At 51.2% G+C, this 16,495-nt stretch overlaps 5 protein-coding genes across 5 annotated transcripts, besides 1 other annotated feature; 3 read left to right on the top strand and 2 right to left on the bottom strand.

Moving 5' to 3' along the window:
* Positions 1–16,495: part of a sequence feature (contig 1.84 954..621812(-1)) that runs on past both edges of the window.
* ANIA_04988 (carbohydrate-binding module family 48 protein) lies at positions 307–2,223 on the bottom strand. The gene is made up of 3 exons (XM_657500.2): positions 2,144–2,223; positions 1,924–2,059; positions 307–1,644 (listed from the first exon to the last, which is right to left on the bottom strand). Exons 1-3 carry the CDS (start codon positions 2,164–2,166, stop codon positions 496–498), a joined length of 1,308 nt encoding a protein of 435 aa, XP_662592.1. The 5' UTR covers positions 2,167–2,223; the 3' UTR covers positions 307–495.
* On the top strand, positions 4,482–6,161 carry ANIA_04987 (cAMP-dependent protein kinase regulatory subunit pkaR; the record flags this gene model as incomplete). The annotated part of the gene is made up of 1 exon (XM_657499.2): positions 4,482–6,161. One exon carries the CDS (start codon positions 4,482–4,484, stop codon positions 5,718–5,720), a length of 1,239 nt encoding a protein of 412 aa, XP_662591.1. The 3' UTR covers positions 5,721–6,161.
* ANIA_04986 (uncharacterized protein) lies at positions 6,206–7,098 on the bottom strand (the record flags this gene model as incomplete). Its single annotated transcript, XM_657498.1, has 2 exons — positions 6,206–6,492; positions 6,618–7,098. The coding sequence occupies 2 exons, from the start codon at positions 7,096–7,098 to the stop codon at positions 6,206–6,208; spliced, it is 768 nt and encodes a 255-aa protein (XP_662590.1).
* ANIA_04985 (forkhead domain protein) lies at positions 7,420–10,704 on the top strand (the record flags this gene model as incomplete). The annotated part of the gene is made up of 1 exon (XM_657497.1): positions 7,420–10,704. The coding sequence occupies one exon, from the start codon at positions 7,420–7,422 to the stop codon at positions 10,702–10,704; it is 3,285 nt and encodes a 1,094-aa protein (XP_662589.1).
* ANIA_04984 (putative cyclin-like protein (Clg1)) lies at positions 13,906–16,018 on the top strand (the record flags this gene model as incomplete). Its single annotated transcript, XM_657496.2, has 2 exons — positions 13,906–14,472; positions 14,546–16,018. Exon 2 carries the CDS (start codon positions 14,603–14,605, stop codon positions 16,016–16,018), a length of 1,416 nt encoding a protein of 471 aa, XP_662588.1. The 5' UTR covers positions 13,906–14,472; positions 14,546–14,602.

Here is a 16,495-nt window from a genome sequence, read left to right on the forward strand (position 1 = left end):
GTCTGTATCCAGTGCGGGACGGACCAGAACCCGTGCCGGTGTAAGATCGTGGGTCCGACGCTAGGTATTTCATTCAACCCATCTGTTCACCTCAAACGAAATAGCGTACTGATGAGTTAGGGTTCGTGGTTACAATTGTTGCAGCTGTGATCTGCTGGCCTGCCTCGATATTCTGCGGATGTGGTTGTACGAAGACGGGGAAAGAGTGAGTTTACATCGATTTTGAAAGAAGAAATGCATTAACAAGAGCTAGTATGCTAGGATACCCGGTTAAGCTGAATGGTCAAGTGGCCAATGCTATACCTATATAGAAGGTTGTGCAATTCACAAAGGTTATTACTCAATTATACACTTAACTCGGCTGTTCACTATTCAATGTTCGAGACAAAACATGCGGGGTAATCACGTATAATATGCGTAAAAGGTATCCAGATAAATCATCAATAACATCACGGCCCGACAAGTCATCCTAGAGCGGGGGCTAAGGTTACCCATTCATTTGAACTTCTCCTTCAGCTTGGCAAAAATACTGGAGCGCTTCTTCTTCTTATCTTCCTTCCCGGGTGAACCGGAAGAGGGCACTTCCGAGATTTTCGAGTCGTTGGCAGGAGTTGTACTCTTCTTAGTCTCCCCTCCAGTGGTTGATGCTCCTGTAACAGGCGCTCCTGTGGTCGACTCCCCGGGCTGTTGCGCTCCAGTGGTGGAGGCTTTAGCACCCGACGGGGTTCCTGTCCGCGGTGACATCTCTGCTGAGCTGGGTTCCGCAACGCTAGCTCTGGGTGCAGTTTCTGTAGTGGCTGCGGTGGTGGTGGGCGCCGGTTCACCGACCGAGTTTGCGACCTGAACCTTTTGTTGAAGCTCATGCTCCAGCTCCTTCTTTTCATCAACAACTTCCTGCTGTGCAGCTGCTTCTGGGTCCCTGTGTGCTTTAGAGATTGATTCTCTGACAATGGCAGGGACATCTTCCACGGGGCCTGTTTTGTCGGGTTGTTTCTTATTCTCAAACGGAACATTGGCAGCGAGCGCAGCGGTTGTGGACGTAGGCGCAGCGGATTGCACGGTGACTCCGGGGTCTGCGGGTGCCGGGTTTGTTCCGCTCCCCATTGGCAGGCTGGACTCGGGTATCATGGTATTTGAAGCAGGAGGAACAGAGAACGAGCTTTTCAGTCCTGAGCTGTCTTGAGGGCGTGACTCGTTCGTGTCGTTCGTGCGAACAGTTGACTGCACAGTGTTTGGATTGAATGTGCTAGGATCTGGGACTTTCTCTCCCGGCTTTAGATGGATGGGATTGCCAATGCCGCTAGAGGCTGGGATAGGGTTTACCGAGTACTCAGACAAGGGCGTGTCTGCAGGGAACTCTCCAGGGACATTAGCCCTCTGCTCAAGAGGGACGTCCTTGTCCAGCCCCGCCGTTGTCGATCCGGGGGCCAAGTTGCTCTCCTTGGAGACACCACCAGCTAATCCGGCGGTTGTCGCGTTAGGTGTTACACCAGAGACAGTAGCCATGTCTTGCGCACCGTTCTGTAGTGCCGCGACTGAATCCGCTTGGATCTGATCCGGATAGAGGATGTTGTTGATGTTACTGCTGCCGTCGTCCTCTTGAGGTAATCGGTTATCGGTAGTCCAGTTGCCGTCGACGACAAACTATGAATGATAGATAGACGTCAGTGATACGAAAAAACGTATTCACGAAGCGAATCTTATAGTTTTTTAGCGAAGGGTGGAAGACCAGTAAGCGCTAACGCAAATGACGTCAATGGCCGTTGAGGCGAGACAGCACGGCGTCATCACTGCGGGCACGACGAAGGAGCCTAGCTTGCTTTTGGAGATTCCCCAGTAGAAGACTCGAGAAAGCAGGGTAAGCAGCTAGCCCTGGAGCTGCCCGCGTGAGGTTGGCCTGGGAAGTTGATTAAAATGACATACCTTGAAGTGCACTTTGTCGCCGGTCACCGGGAGGTGGACTTCCTTCTCGAAAATATCGCCTTTCCGTTCCAACCTGATTGTCTTGCCCCAGTCATCAAACGTCCCTGTGACGAAGACCTCATTGGCATTGTAAGGCCTGGATTCGAAAATAAGGGTCGGGGTCAGCGAGCCATGGTGGATAGCTGGGTCAAGGCAAGTTAATTGGCCTCGAGCAACTTACCATCGAAACGTGTAGCTTCCCATTTTATGAGAGCTATGGTATGGGCTGATGCGACGAAGGAGAGAGGAGATTTCCGGGCGTCCAAGATTACGAGTAATATAGCAAAGAACAGGACGGAGCTTTGGGGTGCTGCACTGATAAAGCGTGAGGGGGCTGGGATTGGATTTGCGGTGCCGGCAGCAGGCAGCTTTGGGCCAAAGCGGGGTGGCGGTCGCGCAACTTGTCTTTCGGAGGATTTAGCATTGACAACGCCCTAACTTTGATAAGGGCAGCAGCTAATACAGTTCTAGTTGACCTGGGTCATTTTGTGCATGTTCATCACCCTATTCAAAGTAGCGGTGGGAAATACTTAAGGTCAGGCACACCAGCGCAGTCTAGACGCCGGATTTAGACACCAGACAGCAAGGGTAGCATCCAGACTCAAAGACACCAACAGTGACCGGGCTAGTGGCTGAGTAACTGTCTAGCTCAGCTTCCTGATTTTGGATATTATTGCTCCGTATTTTCAGTTTGGGTTTCTAGACTCTGCAGGTATCTAGCCTAGCTGAGTCGAAACTCGCTTATTCGGCCCGATGTGCACTACCTGCGGGTGGTCGCCGGGCACCGATTCTCTTTCGAGAATGTCCTCAAAACATTCTTCTGAGTATAATTTCAGTCTGTAGCGCTTCGAGACTCTCCTATCCATGGATCAACTTTCTCTGGCTCTCACACCTAATCGGGGGCGTCGCAGTGCGCAGTGGGCGATGTTTACATCATGAAGAATGAAATGGACGACGTCAGCGATGATCTCAACACGAGCTGCCGAACAGCTGGAGAGAAGCTAGATGGATCTCTCCTGATTCAGAAAGATTGTGCGGAAAGCTTGCCAATCCGGCAAAGGTTCCTCCGTGGCGCAATCTGGCTTCTGATCCAAGACGGTCTGACAGAATCGTGAGCTTCTAGAAGACATCTGGAAGGCGGTTAGACAACGTCGAAGCTTCCACGCTGCAGCCCCAATAAAATTGGTAGTTATAGGTTGAATAATTCACCAGACATCTGGATCCTTCGAGTCTCATTCGATTAAGGGATGAGGGTAATCCGCTGCAGTGCATCTGCCATCTTCGCCCTGTTCTCAACTATTGACTTCTTGATTAGCTATTGACCACTAGTGAGCTGCGAGCACTGGGCGGGGAGACCACCGGTGACGTTGATCCGCATCCTGCAACCTCGGAGACAGACCATCTGAGATTCCGCACAGTAGACTTGAGTAGTACTCAGAAGCCGTTACTCTTTGCCGTCCAATCATAAATAAAATTTAGCTGGTGCTGAATAGGAAGACTGTGCGCAGAGAAAATAGGGGCTCGCCAATAGGCAGAAGCTCGTGTGCTGGCGATACCTACTTAGCTGCAGAGAGCTTCCTAGTGCTCCCCCGCCTTTTCGGCCTTCCAAGTCCCCCTCCCGCCCGTCTGCTTTTGATACGTACTTATTCTTAACATTATTCCTCTATTTCACATCTGGACATCTGTCTTGACCGACATCCTTTCTACTCGTATTTACTTCCTTCTGTCTATTTGATACTTTGCCCAGAGTCGCCTATCATACTCGTCCAGGACAGCCTCAAACCCAGTCCCTCTGCTGAACTCGGGAGCATATGACAGATCCAAGCATATAAGAACAGGGATTTGAAAGCCAGTGCCCCTCCAAGCTGTCGATTCATTTGTGTCGATACTTGTGTTGCGCCTCGTTTACGTCCAAAATCAGGCGAGAAGAAATCAACAACCAACGAAACGAATTCACCAAAAGTAAGTAAAGAAGTCTGAGACTTTCTTTGATGCGGCCTTCCTTTCGTCCCTTTCTAGGAGAGCAGGTGTCTGGCGCACATCAACGACACGAGCGCCTTTGAATGAGAGCGCCTCTTTGCGTTTCGTGGGTTTGAACTCCATTCAACAGCTTCAAACTCTGGTTTGATCTGCCTTGGACACTCCAATTCGTCCTCAGCTCATCTGATACCCACTCAGTACCGCCAGAGTCAAGTTGTTCCAGTCTTGCTCCCAAAGCTTTGTTCCCAGCTCTGTCGGTTTCTCTACCCGCCCCTCCTTCCTCTCTCCCACTTTCTGCTGATCGCCTTCGACCTGTTGCTTTCGTACATACATATATTCTTCTCTCCTTAGCTGCCTGCTCAATTTTGCTTGCCTATATCCTCAACTCATGACCTCCTTTTCCGATCATCCTACTCGCTGTTGATCTACGCAACCCGCCTCTAACATATCCGCATCAGTTCCTTTGTCTCGCCGCCCCCCCTCACTGCGTCGCAACTCTAGCTCCCGCTTCATCCTAGCCAAAGATCACAGTCGGCAATATGTCGAACTACTCGCATTCAAGCAATAATCCCTTCCTTAAGGTGTCAACGAAAGAGGATAAACCCTCGTCGTTTCATAAAATCGCAGAGGACGAAGAGTACGAGGTGACGTCACCAACCGATGCAACCTTTCGAGCCTCCAAGAATGCCGACAACTCAGCTGGTGGAAATAACCCGCTCGAGAGTGGTCGAGCTGGAGAATCGGGCGATGGAATACGCTTTGGAAGAGACCCCTTTGGTAATTTCCAGGGTGGTGCGGAAGGCCAGGACGAGTCCTCCATCGACCCTAATGGCTTCCGCCCTACGGGTGGCCCCGATCATGGCTTTCCCAACAATTACGCCCTGGGCCGTCGAACATCCGTATCTGCTGAATCTCTGAACCCTACATCCGCGGGATCAGACAGCTGGACCCCGCCGAGCCACCCGAAATCTGAAGAACAGCTCGCCCGGTTGAAGACAGCTGTCAGCAACAACTTCCTCTTTTCCCACCTGGATGACGAGCAGTCCAGGACGGTACTAGATGCTTTGGTTGAGAAACCTATACCCGCAAAAGATATTAAAGTGATCTCCCAAGGGGATGCCGGCGACTATTTCTACATTGTTGAAGAGGGCCATTTCGACGTTTATATCAATCCCTCTGGCTCCGTGCAACCGGGCCCAGACGGGGCTGGCACCAAGATCAGCACGATCGGCCCTGGCGGCTCGTTTGGAGAGCTGGCTCTAATGTACAACGCGCCGCGAGCGGCAACCATTGTATCGACAGAGCCTAAAAGCACTCTATGGGCTTTAGACCGTATAACCTTCCGACGCATTCTCATGGACTCGGCATTCCAGCGACGACGCATGTATGAGGCTTTCTTGGAAGAAGTCCCGCTCCTGTCCAGTCTCAAACCTTACGAGCGGGCAAAGATCGCGGACGCTCTCGACACAATCAAGTTTCCGGCCGGGGAATATATCATTAAAGAAGGTGATCCGGGAGACGCCTTTTACCTGCTTGAATCCGGCGAGGCCGAGGCTTTTATGGAGGGCGTCGAAGAACCCGTGAAGTCATACAAAAGGGGAGATTACTTCGGTGAACTGGCTCTACTAGACGACAAACCTAGAGCAGCCAGCGTTCGCGCGAAGACGGAGGTCAAGGTCGCCAAGCTTGGTAGAGATGGATTCAAACGTCTGTTGGGCCCGGTGGAAAACATCATGAGAAGGACGGAATACTCGTCGAGGCCATCTACAGCTACATAAGCCTAGCGCCAACAGGCGTACTTGCTCAGAACGATTCTCAGTTGGTTTCAACGTTTTGTTCCTGCGTTTGTTGTATATTGACATTATAAGGCAACGGTCCGCAGTAAGGGAGTGTGTTTTCATCGCGAAGAGGTTAGAAAACTCCCATTTACCGAGCGAATCATTGGTTTTGTCCTTGTTTCAGATCTGGAGCATTGTCCGCTCCTGGATTGTTCATGCAGATATCTCTTCTCTTGCGGAATCTTTCTCACTTTTATATCTTCCTCAGCAACTGCTATACCTGGCATTCAATCCATCGGTCATCCGTCATACGACTGCTGCAGATTTGGACGCCACCAACAGGTCTATGCTGAAGTGGATCAGGCAGAGTAATAGACTTTCCACCATCTGTCTCAATAGGCTGTGAAGTTTCATGTAACATTGGAATAGTTGGTTCCGTACATTCCCAGTTCCTAGTATCGCAATTTGAGTAGTACGAGGTTAATTTATCGCGCAACCACCAAGTCACTCCTCAACACCCATTTCTCCCCATGCGTAACCTCCTTTCCCTCGTGTAGTAGACATTGGTCCCCATGCCGATGTAACAGCGCCATCCCCATTTCAGGTGCTACTGAGATCGGCTCCGGGTTAGGATCCGACCGTGTTCGCTGCGGATAGAAGACTGTTTCTCCCCCTGTGCAGGTCGAGAGATAGATCAAGAGTGTCCATGTAGTTCGGGCTGGCTTGGGGGGCATTGAGGGCGATAGGAATGAGAGAGTGTTGGAGTCATCGTCTACGAGGCTAAGTTAGGTCTTGTTCTTTGATACTAGGTAACGACTACAGATTCTGCTCTTCCTCCACTTCTTTTCTTCGCACCAGGAAAGGTATTTAGATATATAGCAAAAGGAGACGACTCACAATGCTGTGCAAAGAATTGCCCTGGAGAATACCGGTAAACACGAATGTTCGCATTCAATCCCAGCGGTTCCCCGCCCCAGATCTCTTTCATTGACCGACCTCCGTCGCTATACTCCCCGACTCCATCATCGACAGAAACAGGGTTTGTCACAAGCTCCTTTAGCGCTGTTCCCCGCCAGAGGTTCTCCGCAAATGTAGCATCCTGGATCTGAAATCTATCGTTGACGCGGACGGCGTCGCCTTTCTTGGGTTTCCCAGGGGTTGTAGTGAGTGGTAAAGAGGCGAGGAAGGAAACATAAGTCTTGCAGAGGGAGGCAGGGAGGAAGTTGCGAATTAGGTAGATCTGGTCGGGGAGGAGGGGATCGAGGTAGAGATCGGAAGAGGGGACTAGAGGGCGGAGAGGGGGCCAGTTAGGAGGTTGCTGGTGGGATAAAGATTGAGATGGATGGTGATCTTTCTTTGAGGGTTTTGATTTTGGCATGATGGTAAATATTAATGAGCGTATTCCGGCTCTGGTGTTATAAACTGTCGTATGGAGTACAATTCTTTTGTTGTTGAGATCTTGATGGGTCTGTACTCCGTAACTCAGTACTGTATGTGGATGGAGAGGAGTGGAGAAACTGGCAGAAAATCCCAGCAACGGAACTTCATTTGGCCGAGCTATGTCCCGGCCCATGCATTCTGATTTTCCCCTTCACCGCCCTCTGCGTTCTCCTCTCTTTAGCCGTCCGCTCGAGAACTTCTTTTACAGGCCAACCAGATCCCAGCCGCCCTACTCCCGGTCATGTCATCGTCGCAGACCATGACAGCGCCAGCGGTGGGCCATCATCCTTCAGAGGCTGGTCCGGGTGTGTCGTCCTTGTACGATTACACCCGGTCGCAGCACTCGCCAGAGAACGACCATCACCTTCCGTCCCCGCAATCGACAACCCGCAACGATTCTGCCCCCGACCACTCATCGTCTTCCAATGGCTTGTCCACCCTGTCCGACATGGTAGCAGTCAAGTCCAAGGCTGAGGATCAGGCTTCGCATGCCCTTTCAACCGGCCAGGAGTTCCAGTCGGATCTCCGCCGTCAGTCCGCCGCCAGTGCTTTGTTGGCCCAGTTGCTTGGCGGCCAGCAGGCTCCCAATACAGACTCAGATCAGGCTATGGAAGGCTTGGAGGTCTCAGATAAGCAGGATACTGAGCAGAAGCAGCAATTTGGAGATGAATCCAACGGGAATTGGGAAACAAAACAAGGGGTAGATGTTCCGCCGTCCGGAGCGGAGCCGAAGAACGGAGATCAAAGTCAGCCGGCGGAACCTCAACATCAAACAGAAGACATGGCATTTCAACAATCAGGGCTGCCATTTTCGACAACCGAGCAAAACGATAACGTTCTAGCCAGAACTGACCCCATTGACAATTTAACGGATCCCTTACTGTTCGCAAAACCGAACCTAGATCATAGCGACCTTTTCCCTCCAATCGACTTTACGGCCCCAGGGACGCCAATGGAGGGTTTACAACAGAATGATATGGTGAACTCTGCTTATTATTCTCAGAACGCGAACTTGTCGGCTCTGGGTTACACTGAGGGTGGCACGCATAACGGGAGCGGATCAGTAGCAGGATCCGAGCCGCGGATCCAAGCATTCGCCAAACTCGAATTCGACGACGGGCATTTTTACTGCAACACATATTCTTTTATCCTAGGGCGAGACGTACGAGCGGCCCGAGCGGCCCATCAACGCGAGTTTCAGGCCCGACAAGCCATGAGATATTCCCGAGCGAAAAGTTCGAGTGGTGGAAATGCATCACGTACACCTACGCGAGTGAAACACGAAGGAAGTGGGATTATAGGGAGTGTAGTTAGCGATCGTGGTGGAATCATGGGCTTTGACCCTGATGTTCCTTCGCATATGCAGTCGCATGTCAGTCGACGTTCCTCTAATGCTTCTGATGGGGACGCTGGCGGTCTTTTACACGCAACCCCTGCTCAGCTTCAGGCCACCACCGACTATAATGCACTTGCCATGCAATCGTTACAGGAAAGCAACGGCAACGGAGACGCCAAACCCGTTGATGCCTTGGCCCTCCTTCCCTCACCGGACGCATGTCCGACCATTCCGATACACCCCCCTGCAACAAACGATGGTAGCGTTGCCGGACACCGGGGTATCTCACGAAAGCACGTCAAGATTGCGTACAATTTTGACAAGAATTTGTTTGAAATGGAAGTGCTTGGAAGGAACGGTGCCTTTATTGGTGCAGATTGGCTATCTCCCAGTCAAATACGACCTCTACATAGTGGCGATTATATTCAAATTGGAGGAGTCCGCATTCGGTTTCTGTTACCTGATGTACCGATTGGGGAGACCGGAGCGGATATTGAAGAGGAGCAGTTGCCAGAGCCTCAACAAAAGGTCGAGACTTCGGTTTCTGTTGAGAGCCAAGAAAACGCTGAGAAGAAGGACGACTCAAAAGCGACAAAGCTTGTCCTGAAGACAAAGGTCGAAGAACCTGCTCGACCAGTGTCTTCAATCGAGGGAGATGCTCAGCAGCCACAACGTCGTCGCGGTCCTGGTCGGCCGCCAAAAGATGGGATTATGTCAAAACGAGAAAGAGCCGAGCTGGCACGGGAACAGAAATTGGCTGCCAGACGCGAGGCGAATGGCGGCGTTACGCCTCCTCCGCAGAGCAAACCCAAGGCGGGAAAGACTACGGCTACGACTGGAGGACTTGCGCCTCCTGTCCCTGCAGAGGGCGAGTCGCCGAACTCGAAACCCGAGAAACGAAAGTACACGAAGAGGAAGAAGGACGGAATGATGGACATTCCTATCCCTTCAACAGAAGGGGGGCAATTCCCCATGGAGCATCAGCCGCAAGAATATGTCAAGCCGCCGCCTGTCAAGAAGCGCAAGCCGTCTCGTTCTCCCTCTCCCAACTATCCTCCAGAATCTGCGTACACGCCTGAAGACTTGGCGAAGCCGCCGTATAACTATGCGGTTCTCATTTTTGACGCCCTCACAGAGGCTAGCACACCCATGACGCTGAAGCAGATCTATAGGGCCCTGAAGCTCAAATACCCTTATTTTCGCTTCAAATGTGAAACCGAGGGCTGGACGTCCAGTGTACGGCACAACCTCAATGGCAACGGCCACCTCTTCATGCATGCAGAACGAGATGGCAAAGGATGGTCATGGCAGCTTCGGCCAGGAGCATCTGTTGAGAAGGAGAAGAAGAGACGACCGTCACCACCACCTCCTCCCGCTCAACCTGCACAGGCTCCTCCGTCCTCTGTCACCCCGCAATACATGCCTCCACCAACGAACTCGTACTCAAATCAACCCAACGGTCAGTCAGGAATGGCCAACCCGCAATTCCAGAACTTCTCATCCATGCCGTCGAATCCGTTTCCCACTTCAGCGGCTCCTCCCGCTCCTACTCCGCCTCTTCAGCATTCAACTCCATATCCTCCTCCTGCGCCACCTACAGCATCCTCACCCTTTCCGATACCCAGTCCGATCAGAAACAATCTTCCTCCTGCGTTTGCGCAAACCACACCGACTACATACACCTCTCCCTACGCCTCCGACCCTCCACCGCAGCTCCTCCAATATCAACAATCTCAGCAAGCACAAGCGCAGACGCAGCACATGCAGCCGCCACCTCCCCCACAACATTCGACTCCATATCCTCCCCAGAATACACAGCCTCTCCCGCCGAACAACAATCCACCGCAGAGCTACCCTTCAAACCCGGGTCCGCCACAGCATCAACCTCAGCACCAGCATCAACAGCACAACCAACAACAGCAGCAGCCCTACAATATGGGTGGACAGAACCCCGGTCCAGTCCCCATGGATACCTCTTCCGACGAAGCTTCCTTCAACGAGCGTGCTAACAAAGCCATTGATGATTTTGAGGCTGTCCTTCTGGAAGACTACGAGGACAAAGACTATATCAAGGGTGTTCTTAAGAGCGCACGGGCTCGGGCATTAGGCGAGGCAACAGAGAGTTCGTTCCCTGGTGGCGAGCCACCGGACGAAGCTGTTCTTCTTGACGCGCTGAAGAACATGATCAAGGGGTTGAGGGGGGAGTAAACCCATCCTTACACTTCACTGCTTTAGGCAACTGCATGATGTCTCGATGAGGTTGGTGACCGTCTACCAACCGGGACTTGTACACGATTACGACCTTACGTTTACGAATATAGTACCTTATTTGGGAGACCCGACTTTCATTTGGCTGATGTTAGTCTTACAACTGGGGAGGAGTACCTATCTGGATTGTGGCTGACTGGCATCTACCTTCATCCTTTCTCCATACACTTTTTCACCTATTTTCGTTTGATTTTTTGCTACAATCGTCAGTTGACGACGTCCTTTATGATATCCACTCTGTTATGAACTGTCTTACATGCTTTCATTTAGTTAGGTCTGGGGATACCGTTGGAGTATTAGGATCCGGCGGTGACTCTTCGGAAAAGGAAAGGAAAACCGGGCGGAGTTAGTTGTATAGACAAAATATGATATTATGCATTATTTATATAAGCTGAGAAGTACTCAAGTTTGCGCAAATTGTGACGGTGTTATTGGGTCGGCAGGATTTCAATCTGTCCGGTCTCTACTGCGGACGATTTCGTCTCGTCGATGGAGCGTGGTGAATGCTCTACAGCCGGCCGGTATTCGTTCATATCTTTCGCACACCTGTAGGTGAACGCGGCAATGTATGAATGGCTTACTTCTTTTTCTTACTCTCCTTCTCAATTCAGCTTGTTTTCGTTACGGTACTTCCCTTGACTCAATCAGTAGTAGCTACTTGAGACCGGGAGCGGCTAGGGCGCTTGCACATTGTTAAAACGCTTCCCGGCCAGGAAAATTACATCGTGCCATATTTATGAAGCTCATTCCCGCCGACATCTGGAGACATCGAGGAAGGATTTAGGTATTTTCAAACTCGTCACGGATGTTCGCTTGAGCTGGACATCGGTCGCATCGATGAACTACCCTGCGCAGTCTGCTGGTAGCACGTGACTCAGTAAACAGACAAACTTTCCGATCCTCCGACGGATAATGAGAAAGGCTCGAGATGTGTACATCCGAACATCAGGTTTTCTTTTCGTCTTCCCCTCACCGCGGGCTGTGTTCCGTAACACTACTCCGTAACACTGAGCGCCTAGGGAACATTCGGACGCATGGGGTGGGGGAGTTGGCACTTGGAACGATTTGGGGAGGGGCTGGGAACAGGAGCGGGAGCGGCATTTTCAGCGACAGACAGCACGCAGGTGATGGAGATACCACCTGCTACTGGTCTTTAGAAGCAGACATTACCATGATCTGCTATTATATTACCGATCTTCTAAATAATAGGTGGGTTTTGGGGCATCACTGGAAGAGATCATGGGTTGATATCGGCACTTGGGCTCTACGGCAAGGTTAGGTGCAGTACTTATAATTCATCTGGGTATAGTTCTCTTTTGTACACATGCATCAGGCAGCGATGATGAATAACTCCATGCGATCTTGTTCCATACCCCTCTCTGCCTCTCCACTCTTCTTTTGCAGAGTTCGGATTCAGAGTTCGGATTAAACAGGAAGACGCCGGAAGTTAGAACAATCTGGAAGAGAGATAGCCTGGAGGCCGCAATGACCATTACCTGCTAGGCAACGGACGGCTGCTTACTTTTCCTGGAAGCTGGCGAACGGAGGCCCTGGAGTTAAGCTGGCTGGTCATCTACAATAATCATCATCTGCCGCTGGTGATTGGAGGTGCAGCTGCATCTGTGACTCAGATGGGGGTAGCCTGAGACTCTGATTGTGAACTCATGAGAGTCCATGAAGCAATACTCCCAGCCCAACTACGTAACTGACCCTGAGCGAGCGGCTGTGACATCTTCTGAGTTCCTGCCGGCTATGCTCGGACTGGGTGGCATTGATTAAATGATTTAAATGATTGACTCTTATGGTTGACTCTTGAGGCTGTTCGCCACTGGTCTTTGCTGCAGGCCGTTCCCAGTCTGGACGCTCGAAAAGTGGTGTCATGACTCCTCATAGTGCAGGCAGGTCTGGATCAGGCACTTATGATGCTAAAGATGATGAAGGTGATGATAATGATGATGTTGCCTGCTGAAGATGTTGCCACTATTCAGTCACTCTTCAGCCTTCAGACCGATTATTAATGCCCCGACATATCCTGACTCTTTCTGGATTAGGCCGAGACCCAGCACTGCCCAGCACTGTTCACATTCACAGTGCACGTCCCAGTCCCACTGTCCCAGGAGTCCTGACGGCCCGTTCTTCTGCCTCTTATTGGGTGCATTATTATTATAATTGTCTGTCCAGCATTGTTAGACATGGACATCTTCGACTCACATTGAGACTCGTGTTGGGGGCAAGGGGCTGTTGCCTCTTATTTGCCGAAGAGAGATTCGTAATATTTCACAGTTGAGACAGTTCAGGCAGTTCAAAAAAAAAAAAAACAGGTGTTCTATTTGTTGGAAGCTGTACACCGTATTGTTCCTGCTTGAGGTTGATTAAATTTATTAATATGGAATTTAAATGTTCTTTTTTTTTTTTGAGGGGAAAATCAGGGGCGTCTGACGGTGACCAAGTCGGGACTCGACTAACCCAAGTCAGGACGACCCCTAAATGCTAGTCCCTAAATGCTAGTCGACGGGACGGGGACTTTGGAAATTTCTGCGTTCCTCGTGCTGCCAGGCAGATTGACCGTGGGCCTCCCGGCTCGAGGAGGATCGCTCCAAGAGACTAAGACTGACGGTATGGAGCCTGTTGTGCTGTGCTGTTCCAAGTCTAGCCGCTCCCCATTCGTAACCAAGGTTGCTGCTGGTCTGGCCGTTACGAAGGATCTTGCGTTCCCAACAAGATTTATCCTAGAAAAATATTCTGCGTCTTTATGTCTGAGACAAATAATGAGCATAATAATGCTAAGACGGCAGGATGAATTATCACGGACTGGGCCGTAGAGGAGATGAATTGTCTCGACAGTTTCGAGTGCTGGATTGTTAGTTAAGTTATGTTGCTGTAAATAATACAGTTTGTTACCGAGTCATTCAGCGATAAAAATAAAATTTGTTAGCCTGCCCGGTGTTGAGTTTTACGTGAACTGACCAGAGCCACCAGGTTTGCCGTTTACCGCTGCTGCTCCTGGTTCTGGCGCTGGCGTTGCTCTCCACCAGTCTTACACTCGACGCTCCAATCTCCATCATCTTAACGTTTCTCTTCCCTCTCCCCTTCCACAATCTTCCACTCTCCCTCTCTCCCTCTCTCCCCCATCCCTCCTCTCTTCTCTCCATCCTCTTTTCCTCGTGTGAAAGTCTTTGTGCCTTTCGCGCTGTTTGTCCGCTTTTGCTCTTGCTTCCCCTTCCACTCTTCCCTGCAACGAGCTTTTCACTAAGTGTCGTTGTCACTGTGGACTACCGGCCGGCAATTTGAGCGAGACGATTCTGATTCCCCTAACGGATTCAACTCTTGCTCGCATTCTCCAAACCGCGTCCACGACCCTCTCTGTCCGGTTAGCAATTGGTCTGGCATCCAAAGACCGTCTCTGGTGCTCTTAGAAAAAAGTTCGTCTCGTGTCCGCTTTCCGACCATCGCAACGTACACGGAAGAAACACGCCTCACCACCAAAATCGTCCGCAGAGAAGGAACAACCCGGAAAACGCCAGTTGCGACCGCTCTTTTTCGCTCTCTTTGTGTTCGTTTCCGCTTGTGTCCCTGATACAGTGCTGTTGATTTGTCCCCTCATGCTTTTCAACTAAGAGACATCAACTGCATTAAAACCAGAGCCGCGGCTCGTTGAGCAACGCTCTTCCTCCCCCCCAGGCTCAGGGTGTGGCGGACGCGTAGACGGTTCGTTTCTTTACTTTGCCTTCCGTCACTCTATCTGATTTGGTTGCTGACTGGGGTTGTCTACTGTTTTTAGCATTCACCGTCTACCGCCCCGTCCCTGAACTGGTTCCATTCCCCCCTCTTCTTCACCATGCCGTCTTTCTACAACACCGGCCTCCCGGCCTACCCTCTTACCCCCCCTCACATCACCGGTGCCGGTAGGATGGAGAACGAACCCCCCTTCTACGTCCTCGGTCACTCGGCCGCTTTCCCTCCCCGTTATACCCAGAGCGGCTGTGAATTCATCGAGCAATATTCCCAGCAGTCACACTGTTACGCCAAGCCACCGATGAATGCCCAACAGCCCATGCACTCGATGCGCACCGGCAGAGACATGACCGCGTTAAGTCAATCCATGTTCGGCCCCGTTCCTGCTGCCAACGTGCTGCCCCCGATCCGCAACAACGTCCAACTGCCGCCGATGGACCACGCCGTTCCGCCGCAGTATCGCCGACAAGACCCGATTGCTCAGCCTGAACAGGCCCTCAAGGAGGAGAAACCTACCGGTGGCGTTGCCGCTTATCTGGACTATGAGATGGATCAGATGTCCGACTTTGTGGCTGAGATGGCCCAGGGAATGTATGACTTGTACATCACCAAGATCAACCTATCAGATATTGACTTCGCGCGAAGCGTCTACCCAGGATCATCTGTCCCGCCCCAGTTCCGGAAATACGTCTTCCAGATTTTGTCCTCAACACGCCTGCCGAGTTCCACCATCCTTCTGGGTCTCTACTACCTGTCTTGTCGGATGCGTATGCTCTCTTCTGCCAAGATTTACAACGCTGGCAGTGGCCAGGTCTACCGCATGCTCACGGTGGCTTTGCTTCTAGGCAGCAAGTTCTTGGATGACAATACCTTCCAGAACAAGTCTTGGGCTGAGGTTAGCAACATTTCCGTGAGTGATCTGAACTCTATGGAGCTCGAATGGCTCTTCGCTTTTGAGTGGAAGATCCATGATCGCATCTATGACCAGCAGGACGGATTCGCTTCATGGCTTTCTCACTGGGAGAAATGGCGTGCCAAGTCTTCCATCAGGGCTCACGAACCTCGACGCTCCCTCGCTCCCATCGATACCAACATCACCCGCAGCAACCGGGTTTCGAAGCCGCTTCTCTCTCCCGAAGGGCCGATTCCCCCACAGTATCAGCGAAACAACCAATACGAGAACTCTTGGCTTAACCCAGCAGCATCAGAGTATTCCCCGCCATCTGCTCCTCACAGTGGACCGACAACTCCGGACTACTACTCAGTTGGCCCATGGGGGTACTCTTCTAACCCTCCACCGCCATATTCGAGTACCTGGATGCCTCATCATCAGTACATGCCGCCCCCTCGTTCGCAGCCGCCATCCTACCACCACACTCCATCCTACGGTTTCCCGTTTCCGCACGGTGGTTGGACGACTGGCCATGGTGCCTCCTGCGGTTGCTCGTACTGCGCCAAACACATGGAACATTACATGTGTGCTAACCTCGGCTCCATGCAACCAATTCTCGCTGCTTGATTAACGTTACGCTGCATACGATACAATGCTGTTTTCGTCATCTTGTTCTGTCTAGATTTTCCTTCCTTTGCGTCTTCCGATTCGTTCGATGATACCGTCTTATCCTTTTCAGTCCCATTCGCGTTGACAGTCCGGCTTTTTTTCGGTCTCAGTTACATGCAGAAAAGCACCCTGGTTATCTTGTCTCTTGGTCCGCCTGAACGGAAAGAAAAGTCAAAACAGAAAAAAAAAAGTGTCAAGCAGCGATATTGGAACGACTGCCACATCTTCTGTTCTGAGATTCCGCATGCATTTACGATATGACACCTTTTTCTTTTTATACCCGATTTGATATGATTTCGTTTTCGAGAGATCTCGTCAAGTCAAAAGCAGCGAGATCCAGCGGCTTCTCTTGGGTCTTGGAGTCGAGAAGTCACGATAATTTATGATTTTCGTTCATCGCTTTCTGCTAATGCCCCTTGTTCTCGATCTTCACCT

This window comes from Aspergillus nidulans, chromosome III (genome assembly GCF_000011425.1).
Source record: "Aspergillus nidulans FGSC A4 chromosome III".
Taxonomy (NCBI): Eukaryota; Fungi; Ascomycota; class Eurotiomycetes; order Eurotiales; family Aspergillaceae; genus Aspergillus; species Aspergillus nidulans.

Excerpts from the sequence above, each read along its gene's own strand:
- ANIA_04988 (XM_657500.2), bottom strand. The coding sequence starts at position 2,166 with ATGGGAAGCTACACGTTTCGATG. Across the intron at positions 2,060-2,143 it reads GGAAGCTACACGTTTCGATG|GCCTTACAATGCCAATGAGG; the intron begins GTAAGTTGCTCG and ends TTTCGAATCCAG. Across the intron at positions 1,645-1,923 it reads GCGACAAAGTGCACTTCAAG|TTTGTCGTCGACGGCAACTG; the intron begins GTATGTCATTTT and ends TATCATTCATAG.